Genomic DNA, 12,564 nt, shown 5'->3' with positions numbered 1-12,564 from the left:
GAAAAAAGACCCCGCGATCCGTTCTTTTTTCCTTTCATGATTTTCTAATTTTTCGGTTTCATTTTTCGGTCATGTGATATCTCATAACATTTTTTACCACCTTTGTGCAGATTCGAATATTTTTTCCCGGTACCGAATAAGACCATTCTGCCACTCTTGCATACACACATAATAGTTGCACTGTTGTTCCGATCAACTCTTCAAACCGCTAATGCAATACAGTGCACGATTGGCATAGCGCCCTCTTACGTTGCAGGTTATGAGTTCAAATCCGATCTAAATCGTACTGTATCTAAGGTGTTTTTTGCTATTGAGAATGAAGGCTGTGAAAATTTATAGCATATTCACTGTTTGTTTCTTATACATAAGACTCATTTATTCTGCTCCCTAAAGCATGGTGGTATTTAGACATATGAAATACCATACCGTAATATATGGTGTACAGTTTCAGCACGCAGCGTTTTTATAGACAAATGAATTCTGGACCAGACTAAAATTAAAATGTGATTTGGGGAGTACAGCAAGAAACTGCATCTTGAGACAGACCAATAATTATGGGTAACACAGGTTCACTTGTTGCTGATGGAATTTCAGGAGCACTGAATGACATGTTGCTAACGTACGATCTCAAACAAAGCAATGTTGAAAGTGGCTCTCGCCTCACACAAAAAAGGGCTTCCTTCTTGCAATCAAGAACTAACGTGGTAACCCGCTTTTTATGTTTGATTGTTTGTTGTTTCTGGTAATCGTACAACGAAGTTAGTATAGAAAAAAGAAAGACGGCGTGAGTGTACCTTCTCTTGAGACAATCGTTGTACGGAGCCACTGTTAGGAAATTTCCGTTGCTTGCAGTTTTAGACGTCAAACTATTGTTGCTTCCCTGACGACCAACAACAGCCAGTATCGGTGACAGGCGTGTACGTCTTGTTGTACGAGGCGAGGTCTCCATCATCGACGTTGTGTACTGGGAGCGGTAGTCTGAAAAACCATCTGCACCGTGACGACCAGGCAAACAGCGGCGTACTGAGCGGATGAACATTAGTTTGAGATCTTTCTGTAGGATGAAAAGACAAAAAAGAGCTTCAGAGATTCACATCTAGTCATATAATCACGGTCCTTCCATCAAGGCATTTTTTTAATTTCATGATTTAGTGACTTGCAGTAAAACTTTTGAAACTAAATCACGATCGATGAGGGCGCTGTAGAAACTCAGATTGAAACACCTCAGTGGCTTGATCGTCGCACGATGACGATATTGGACTTCAGTGGTATTTGCGACAACTCTGTTCGCTTTGGAATTGACAACATCTGCTAAAGTCTCCGGTGCGTTCTGATTTACAGAAACCATTTGACAACAGAGGGCTTCCATATTTTGGTGAATCACAATAGATTGTGCTGGTTTTAATTCAGTTGAATTAATGAAACGCCAACGGTCGTTTTGTAATTGTTTTACTGCACATATGTACGCTGAAGAAATGAGGACCTTCAATAATTCATTCGATTTATCCCTTAATCGATTTGATTAGTTAATAACACTTACACAGGCAATTGACACTAGTATCTAGTCAGGCTATATCCGTCATTTAAATTCATTCTCGGCATGTACTGAAGACAGAGGGCGTCATTTATTCGACTTTGCTAGCTGCGGTCGACGTTTCACAGCAGACGTCGACCAGCTGAAGCTATTCCCTTATCACAGGCAAAACCAAAAAAAAAGATCTACCGCTCACAGATACTCCAAACATTTTCACGGTGAACCACGATTTTTATTCTTGATTTTGAAAAACTGTGGTTGAAAATTTCCATGAGGAAAGTTTGGACAGACGGTCAAGTCTTTCACTTTTGAGGCGCATAATATCTTTACGATGGAACACGGCTTCCAGTGGTACTTAGATTAAAAATAATAAATTGTGCTGTTCCGATAACATGGTTTCTAAAGTAGGATAAGTAGGTCGGTGGGATTTTTTTGTTGTTGATATTTTCATTTTTAAATACGCATTTTCATGGGTTCAAACCCTGTAGTTGTTAACAGTTCCATCATCAGATTGGATTGCTGGTTGACATGTATGTTTGTTTGAATGTCATAGAAACTGAACCGTCTGAATAATAATTCTTTGACAGCAAATTGTACTGTTAAAGCACAGTCCGGTTTCATTATCAGACTTGCTTGTCTTCGGTGGTACATGGTTACGTCCATGGGTGGTGCAAACTGCTGGTTGTCCGCCATTAGAACTTGAAATGTATCAACGGGTTTTCTTGGATCTCAATTCCTCAACTTTCGTAGTCGCTCAAAATAAAAGTGAATTAATGTCACTGAGTGAATGTATTTCACGTTTGAAGTTCATTATAGCGTCGCCAACTTGGATATTTATCTGCTGGACTTCAAACCACGGCTCAGCCGCAATACTGGCAAACTGAACTTGAGTGGAGTCTTTTTTTACATGGAGAAAAATCCTTGGTCATTTCCCTGAAGAATTTGTCCGAAAGCCCGTTTGCGATTTACAGGAGACAACAACGATCCTTCCTTGCCGTTATAGCATTTGCAAAACATACGTAATACTGTACACGTGCTTTCGCTGGCCGATATCTTGTTTGTAACCTATTGGCAACGACGAATGACGTCATAGGTTTCGTGCTAGCCGCGTGATTTCTCTTCATTTCTTGCGTGCATGATTTTGCGGTTTTTTTCTTGCACTTCTTTCACTTCCGCGTCTCTATAGCTCTAAAAGTCTAGGGTCGGCGAGTAAAAATAGGGTAGGTCGGGTTATCGGAACAGCACAATTTTTTTTGGCCTTAGCGGGTTTTGACAGCTGCTGGGTTTTCGTCCTACGTGACTGGCGTTTGAGCAGTTTTGAAACTCACCGATGTTCGAAGCATGAATGAAGCTGGGCATTAATTGTCTAATGTGGATTGGTTTAGCAATTGTAAAAGACTAATATAAATACACTTATTTTGCAATATCAACCAAAATCGTTTGTTTTAATTGACAAACAAGATCAGACCTCAGTCCACTCAGTGCTCTTCGTCATGGGTAATTAAAAATAAATTTATATGTCATTCTCGGAAATAAATGATAAAAATAACTACGTAATTTCAGCTTTATTTAAATATTCACGATCGCTTTATTTTTCACTCACATAACATACAGTGATAATATTGGTTATTCCAGCTTTGAAACAGTATATGGTATTTAAATTAAACATGCTAATTGCACCTCTCTCTCTCTCTCTCTCTCTCTCTCTCTCTCTCTCTCTCTCTCTCTCTCTCTCTCTCTCTCTCTCTCTCTCTCTCTCTCTCTCTCTCTCAGTTCAAGTAATAATCAACAAACAGGAGGCTTTCAAAACCATATGTACACACGTTACGCTCGCACTGGTTTGGAGGACTCAAAGCCCCCTTGGGAACATTAAAGCAATCGGACAATAAAACCGTTATATCATAATAGTCTCACTTACCCTGAAGCGATCGCTTAAAAATACGTAGACAATTGGGTTTACAATAGTGTCGGTCATAGTCAACCAGATGTAAACGCTTGCACGGAATATCCGGGTGCTCATCGGCTTCTCTTCGAACAACGACGGGTGAAAGTTCATTAGAATGTTGTAAGAGTGCATTGGCAGCCAGCATATTGCGAACAGCACAACTACCGATATCAGCATTCTTACAGTCTGCAATCAAATGTTAAAAAATCAAGCTATGAGACGTGTAGCCGAAAATGGACATGGCATAGCGAAGACGTTAGGACGACAATTACGAAAATAAGTTAAATCATACAAATTACTGACTGGTCATATTCGAGTGACAGCTGTTTTTCGGCGACTCACGGGCCCCCCAATTAATAGCCTGAGAGAGGTGCTGTTAACCGATTTCCGTCATTTTCCTATACGTTTCTAAGATGTGCCAAAACGTATAGATATCGTTTACAAAGTTATCCAGGTGACAGGTTGTCGACCTGTTAACAGATCGGCTAGCAATTCAAATCTGTTCACTGGAAACTTGATGATTTTGCATACGGCAAAGTCAAAGTGATGCATGTTAGGTGACCACAAAATTACTAATCATAACATCTTTGGAGGAGCGGTGTAATGTTAAGTTGTGTTAAACGGAGAGTATCGTTGTAACTCTGTTCAAAGGTTGCCAGGGACCCCTACGACCGACGTGAAAACTGTATCTCGGGTACGTAAATATGCGCCTCGAAAGTGAAAGACTTCAAAACTTTTACTCAAAACTTTTGACCATTCTCTTACCAAAGCAAGAATAAAAATATGTGGTAACCGTGCATAGGGAGAAAAATACCTAAGATTTCCTGACTTTTGACATTCAAAATGGCCACCATTCCTGAGTTAACTATATTGGGAAAAATAAAATTTTCGATTTTCGAAAAACGAAGACAGTTAAAACTTTTCTTTCATCAAGAGCTTATGAATGAACCCCCACAAGTGGTAGGTCAGAAGAGAATTGATAAAATTTGAAAGGCCGAATTTCTGTCCCGAGGCCCGTTCAAGTTCTACCTTAAACGAATTCTTATTTCGAGTCAACAATGTACTATGTGTGAATTCAATCAGTAGTCTTGCACCGTGAATAAACACAACGCTACAGAGTGATCGGCGATGGAGTAATGGACACATCTTTGAATATTATACAAATGTGAACTAGACATGAGAGTAATAGCGTACTTTTGTTGCCTGAGAGCCTGAGATTCGCTTCCAAGCTTTAATCATCCAGTCAACAGTTATAGCGGTTAACAATTTTGGAACCTGCTAACTGGTATGTAAGTGGCCATTTGCATGTATCGATGCCAAAATGACGCATATAATATGACTGAAAATTCAATGAAATCACGACAGAGAGTTTTGATGAGTTGTAGTATGCACCTCGAAAGTAAAAGACTAACCTTAAACTTTCGCTAAAACTTTCCTTAATGAAGCTTTCGGCCATTGTCATACCAAATAAAAAAATAAAAATCTGGGTCACTGTGCAAAATTTAGTACCACAGAGACAAACTACCTTAGATTTCCCGATATTTGAAATTCAAAATGGCCGCCATCCCTGTGTTTACACTATGGGGAAAAATAAAATGATCGATTTTCGAAAAACTAAGACGGTGAACAGTTTCTTACGCCAGGAGCTTTACAACGGGCCCTCACAAGTGGTAGATCAGAAAAGAATCGGACAAGTTTGAGAGTCCGAATATCTGTCCCCGAGGCGCGTTCTACCTTAAGTAAAAAGTAACCACAGTCAGTTTCATGTGATTATCAGTCTGAGCATGAGGAACCATAATTTAGGATTAGTCACAGACTGAAACGAATGCTCCAGCCGTATAACATGTCAATGTGTGTTTTGTAATTTACTTCATCCCTTTCTGCAGTGAAACATTAAGAGGATATCGCCATCTACATTTAAATTTCATGCACATGCGTAGATGGCGCTGTTCAACTCATCAAAGTAAGTCGTCCGGACTGTTACCCGGTCTGGAAACTTGTGAAAAACTAGCGTTGGCCAATGGAAAGATCTTCGCATATAGCGGAGCCAAATTTGCGCATGTCGCGTGATGGTAAATGGACAAATTACGACAGAGAAATTTGGATGTATGTTACAAATATAAGTGAGGTATAAAATAAATAAAATATATCGTAATCGGGTTTTACGTCAGGCCACAAAGAAACATAGACAGTCTATACTATTTGTCTGTGGTCAGGCGGTGTACAAGCGACACCCTCACCGATAACTCATACATTGTGTTCACAGCGATGAAAGAATTGAATGCGATATAGACGATGATTCATTGCAAGGTTGCCGGACTTGTTTTTGACGTCCTTTCTTATTGTAACAGTTGAATCAAAATCCAATTTTGTGAAGGGTGTGTCATAATATTTGTTGGTCAAATGCTTCAAACTGATCTGCAAAGTGTATCATTAAGACATTCTCCGTGGCATGGTATACCTTTCGTTTGTTTTTCGCTTGCTCCTGGTCCCTCTCCGGATCGGCGTTCCCCGGTAGATTCCTCGTCCAAAGTTTCCTGGCTACCCTCCCATAACAAAACGAGAGCAGTAAGAACGGCAGTACAAATGTGAGACAAAAGAGAGACCACTCATAGACCTCGCCGTCCAGCTGCCCGGGCCAGTATTCACCACACCCGTAAGCCATCGCCCCGTTGATGTCCACGAGGTAACCTTCGTCTGCAAAACGAACAACTTTGGCGCGGATATTGCGACGGCAAGCACCCAAGTGATGACAACGGTGATCTTCTTCTTTCTGTTATCCATGCGGGGGCGTAGGGGGTACATAACCGCACAGTAGCGGTCTATCCCGATCGCCGTCAAGGTGAATATACTGACGATCTGTGACACCTGAAAAATATGAACAAAACATGCTTTCGTTATTTAAAAATGTGTAACTGATCGAAAATGAGGCTTCAGCTACACCAAGGTCAGAACTCAAGGTAATATGTCCCTTGCCGAAGAAAATGACACCATCAAAGCCGTGTTGGTGTCCTTCTGCAGAATTAACGTTTGCATGTCCTAAATGGTGGGATAAGGTCACCGTGATATTTTGAGCGTGTGAGAGGGAAACCGTGGCAGAGGATTTCTCGTTTCGTGACCTGATTTATCATGAGATCCAAGACCCTTAGTATCTATAAAAAAAGAGTTGGCACATTTTTCTGTATGAGTAAATTATACTTATTTGTTTATTCTGGCATAGGTCCGTCGTATCAATTATTCATTTTTAAATTCATATTAAACTTACGTTTCCCTCCATTAAATTAATTAAGTGTGCCACTTACCAGACTAGAAATATATCTAGCACTAGCATAAAATATCTGAAATTCAATCTGAATCTGAAAGAATACGTTGAACGACCAGATTACTGATCATCAGCGGGGAAAAGAGGGCACGAAGAGGCAAGCTGGTAGTGTTGGAGGGCTGCCTTAAAGGCATCAACTGTACCAGCATTTACAATTATCTCCATCAAGAATGTTCCAATCAATAATAGTTCTTGAAAAAAATGAGTATTTATAAATACAACAATGTGGTATCTTGAAACAACGATTATTCACTGGCGCATATCACGTATCTTTCAATTATTACAAGTAATATGTTCTGCATATTAATCATCAAAGTACTGCGACACGCATACACTGCATCAGCTTCTTGTATGTATCTGCGCAGCTTCCGGCGCTTAACCGATCTGTAAGGACTTCATTGTGAGCGTCGCAACATAATACACAGAAAAATTGAAGCTGAGATATCTGGATCTGTTATCACGTGACGAGTAAACAGTCGACCATGAAATAAATTTCAATCCAGAAGAGGTTGCAATTGTTGTTCAAGCCAAATTTGCCCTTCTTGCCTTTTGTGAAAACATTCCCGGAAACTGTTTGACAGTTTGAGAGTACAGACAATGTTATTACATGTTAATCATTACATACTGACGTTGTACGTTTTACATATTACATAGAGCTGCTACATGGCGAGTTGTAGACAATAGTCAAGTGCCCTAAACCATTCAGCAAATTGGTAGCGGTTAGCACTTGCTACTGCGGGAAGTTTTAGTCAGGTGGCTTAGCAACAAAATAACAAATTAGAATGGCCAATATATATATATATATATATATATATATATATATATATATATATATATATATATATATATATATATATATATATATATATATATATATATATATATATATATATATATATATATATATATATATATATATATATATATATATATATCCAATATATGTATAGATCAAAATTAGCTATTGCTCCAACAATTACGACCACCGGAAGGCTCAATAACGTCACTAATTCAAAATGGCCGCCATTACATTGCTTTAAAATGTTAAAGGGCCATTACTTGTAACTTTTGACCATTTTTTACCCCGGAAAATTCCATGTTGGAGGCTCATATTTGTTGCAAAATGTTGTTTTACGAAGAAACAAACATGATTAGTGATGTTATAGCCACATAAAATTGCTAATTTCTGTCCAAACGTGTTGCCCTTCCGAGCTCGTTTGTTGACGTTTGGCATGCTCAGCGTGCTGGGGAGAACGCGGATATGGTGAGGCCGTGTTACAACCGATAACGTAGTAACTAACCGATAACGTATCAAACCCGATAACGTAGTAAAACTTTACCGATAACGTAATAAATCAACCGATAACGTAGTAACGAACCGATAACGTAGTAATTTTTTCTAACCGATAACGTAGTAAAAATTTACCGATAACGTAGTAATTTCTCCTAACCGATAATGTATCAACAAATTTACCGATAACGTATCAATGAACAATAACGGATTAAACCAACTGACAATATAGAGTAGTCAACCAATACCACATCAAAACGACCAGTAACGTATCAATTAGTTGATAATATCTGATTAAGCGAATCATGGGGAGCAATAGATCGATCGATTTATAGATAGATAGATAGATAGATAGATAGATAGATAGATAGATAGATAGATAGATAGATAGATAGATAGATAGATAGATAGATAAATAGATAGATAAATAAATAAATAGGTCGATCAATGTATCGATAGATAAATCAATCACTCAATCGATAGATCGACCGATCTATCTATCGATGTTTGATAGATGGTCGGCCGATCGATCGATCAATCGATCAATAGATAAATTGATGGGCAGATCGATCGATAGAACGAAGGATCTATCAATTCGATAGAAAGATATATCAATTAATCGATAGATCGATCGATCAATTCGATTAAATGGTCAATAGATAGGTGAATAGATAGATCTATAGACCGATTTGTCATCACATTGTCTCTTACTCAATTTATTTTTCTTCTATTATTTTTTCCATTTAGCGTAAATTGTTATAAATATATTTGTTTCTCATCCTAGACATATTGCAAAACTGATGCGGTGACGCAGTTTTTTTCTTCTCATTTCTTTTACTCTTCAACCTACAAGAATGCGCGAAAAACATGAAAACGACACAGGAATGCACGCAGAGATAAATGCACAGTAGTGTTGTTTAGTATTTTTGTACAGCAACAGTTCTGCGGTTTGACTTTTAGTGCAGCAATGCACAGTTTTGTCAGCTTAATATAACAGTGACATATGTGTACTGTTCTGAATGGAATGTTAGTGTCAGTTATTTTGTTTACAGTTCTGTTTTATACATATTCCTCATGAGCAGAAAAAAAGTTGACGTGGTGGGTCTCAATTGACACGCGCGAGGATGAGAAACGAACTTTTTATTTTTCTTGGCCTAAGCGATTTTTTTCTATCAGCACTTTACTATGTATGACTACTCAATAATTTTGAGATGTCTTCGTAATAAGATGTGAATCGACGTGAATCACAACAGAAAGGATAAAAGGAAAGAAAAAGCAATACGTTGTCTACAAAATCTGTTGACTCGGCTTGCTTACAGGAGTAATTTGCAAAATTAATGAATAGTGATTATAAGGAATTCAATTGAGCAATGAGTCCAGATTTACCTGTAATTCAGTCCCAGAATGAGAGTTACATGAGTGTGTACCGGTGCTTTACTGTCTGTTCTGTTTTGTGTCTATGTTTATAACTAGTGTATTACGAATTTTTACCTAGTGTTATCAGATTACGGATGGGTATGATTACGATTACTTTGTAAAGGCTTATTGTCATTTTGATAAACTGACGTTGTAAGTAACGAAATTTTATAATCGGTCATATTGAAAACTTTTCCAAGTCCTCCCAACTTAGAAAGTGTGTCGATAAAGACACTCTCATATGTGTTGTATCTTTAATTCATTCTGCAGGAATACTTATCAATTAGTTCGCATTTCCCAAATTGATGAAATTCGATCGTGATGTCTGAGTAATATCACGAAAAGAGTATACTTCAATTTGATACGTTATCGGTAAATTTATTGATACGTTATCGGTTAGGAGAAATTACTACGTTATCGGTAAATTTTTACTACGTTATCGGTTAGAAAAAATTACTACGTTATCGGTTCGTTACTACGTTATCGGTTGATTTACTACGTTATCGGTAAATTTTTACTACGTTATCGGGTTTGATACGTTATCGGTTAGTTACTACGTTATCGGTTGTAACAGGCCGCGATCACGCGAGATGTACAAGTTCACCTTTATTGCGGGATCAGAACAACATTGCGTCGTGGATTGCCAGACATCTGGCTACGCAACGTGTTCGGACAATGGACTACGACGTAAGTACCGGGCATAAGTAATGAATATTTATTTTTAAATTGCTGTAAATGGCTCGCGCAGGTGCAGAAGAATGCCTACGTTGGAATCCGCGTGTCAACAGAGTTTGTATTTCTGTCCGGACAAAAATTGAAATTTTCGTAGTAAAATCACATGTTATTTAGTTGTCGGGCTCGTAATGTTTCCGAATAATATGCGATTCTCTGTTATTTGACAGACTCTTCAACATGAGCCAGTGATCATTTCAATCAAAACTAACGGAAAAATCGCCAGAAGATACAGCTAATGGAACTTTAAATACGGGTAATTTAGGCAGTTTTCGATATTGTTTTGAATGTATTGACACCAATCCCAAATTACAAATAGAATATAAAGTTGACGCATATCAATTATTATGATGACGTCATAAAGCCAAAACGGACGACTAAATTAAAAATGGCCGCCATTATACTGTCTGATGATATTAAAGTACTGTTAGTTAAGCCTGTTTTCAATATTTTATCGCTTAAACTGAAGTTAACTTTCCAAATTACAGACAAAATATATAATTGGTACAACATAATTATTTTGATGACATAAAACCAAAATGGCAACCGAAAATTACAAAATGGCCGATATACTTAGTACAATAGCCCGTTTACGTGACAAATTGATACTAGTAGTTTAAAGGTAACGTACGATTTGTATTTATATTCCATAAACTCAAAATAAAAGATAATTGTAACAAAATTTAGCCAATAAGCTCAACACATTAAATAATGGTCTTTGTTTGAAAAAAATTAAATCGATATAAAATGAAAGAAGGCAACTTCACACACGGGTTCTAGCTTAGTTAGTGATAGTAGTGAGGGGATCAATAAGGTTTAATGATAACGGGGAACAAGGTGAGACTTGAACCGGTGAATCGATAGTGGTTTGACCCTGGTCATGTAACCTTGGTCCCCGAAAAATAACAGTGTTTGGGGCCAAAGTTGGGTCCCTTCATCAGTCACTTGAATGGTTTTGTATTCTAACATTTTCAGTTTGATGGTAGCCATTGTTCATCAGACAGAGATTCTAAAATTGTTATGTTGTGGTTTGACTTGTATGAATTGTTGCTCAGACCGTTCGTTTGTACTCTCCTTGTGTTTGATATTTGCTTTAAGGGGATACCTTTTATGTTTTCTTCCTTTTATATGCTATGATAGCTTTTCTGAAAAAACTGTGGCCAGTGTTTGATCGCCGTCCATTATTTTCCAGTTTCGTATCACATTATTTGATTAGGCTTGTTTTTATGAATGGGCAAAGGTTGAGCAGACAAGTTTTTTTGTTACATCATTGCTCTTATTTTTGTCGATGAGGTATACCTGACGTTTTGTTACGTTTAACTTCGTTTTGGTACAAGTTATTTCTGTTTTTTTGTAATCTTGTTATTGAAGTTTTTGCGAGAAGAAATTGACCTTTTTATGAAGTCCATATTGTTGTTGCGTGTGTGAACATATCTGAATCCTTTAAAGCTGTTGTTCGGTTGGCAGGAACTTCTTAATAAAATCGTCGGTTGGTTTAGTGTAGGTTTTAAAGTCGAGCAAGCTTTCTGACCTTTGGAGACCCCGAGGTCAACGTATGAGATTTTGTAGATAGACTGTTCAAATATGAATTTTAATGTAGGGCGCAGATTGTTGCACTCCTCGACAAGTGTTCTGGATGTTAGAATTTCATGTTCTGTTCCTGTGTACGTCAGGCAAATGTCGCCCTTGAAACATTTCCACACGGATACTTGACCGAAGTTGGGATTTAATATAATTTTCTCCGTTTCGTGGAATGTGATACCAGCTATTTCTGGTGAGCCCGTGCTGCATCCACAGATTTGTTTATGTTTTTCTCAGTTGAATTCAAATATGTTGTGTTTCAGAATTATCGACAGCAAGGCTGTCATGTGCGTTGTTGGTGGTTTTTTGGTATCGTATGTGTTGGCTGGTACTGTTTCACAGTCACGTCCAGCGCTACGGTCACTTCGTTAATGGCTTCATTTTGCGGCATGTTTTTGTACATCGATTGTACATTGATTGTACATTGATTGTACATCTATTGTTAACAGAGTAGGGATTTCTGGTACTTTTATTGATTCAGGTTTTTGTGTCCTTGACATAATGTTGGTTGTCTTTGAACGGTTGGTTTTATAACAAAGTCTAGAATTTCCGCGATTTGGTTTGTTGGGCTCGAACAGCCACTTCTAATAGGGCGTTCGATAAAGAATGTTCCTTCTGCTTGGGTTTTGTGTATTTTTGGCAGGAGATGCCATGGTGTTCATATTATTCTAGTTATAGGAGTGAGGAAACTATAAGTGGCCTCGTCCATGATTTTCTTATCGCACATTGTTTTAATGATTTCA

The 12,564-nt window shown here is 37.9% G+C and overlaps 1 protein-coding gene across 2 annotated transcripts in view; it reads right to left on the bottom strand.

The window, feature by feature from the left end:
- Positions 1–12,564, bottom strand: part of LOC139115320 (RYamide receptor-like) — a 90,931-nt gene that overhangs the window by 2,519 nt on the left and 75,848 nt on the right. For both annotated transcript variants that reach the window (XM_070677344.1, XM_070677342.1), the window contains 3 exons: positions 5,941–6,347; positions 3,453–3,665; positions 795–1,054 (listed from right to left, as the gene is read on the bottom strand). In XM_070677344.1, the coding sequence (XP_070533445.1) occupies positions 795–1,054; positions 3,453–3,665; positions 5,941–6,144 (677 nt within the window). In that variant the 5' untranslated portion in view covers positions 6,145–6,347. The remainder of the gene's footprint in view (positions 1–794; positions 1,055–3,452; positions 3,666–5,940; positions 6,348–12,564) is intronic.

Source organism: Ptychodera flava, chromosome 17 (assembly GCF_041260155.1).
Source record: "Ptychodera flava strain L36383 chromosome 17, AS_Pfla_20210202, whole genome shotgun sequence".
Classification (NCBI taxonomy): domain Eukaryota; kingdom Metazoa; phylum Hemichordata; class Enteropneusta; family Ptychoderidae; genus Ptychodera; species Ptychodera flava.
Note: the sequence above shows the minus strand (reverse complement) of the source record. Positions and strands in the feature narration are given on the sequence as shown.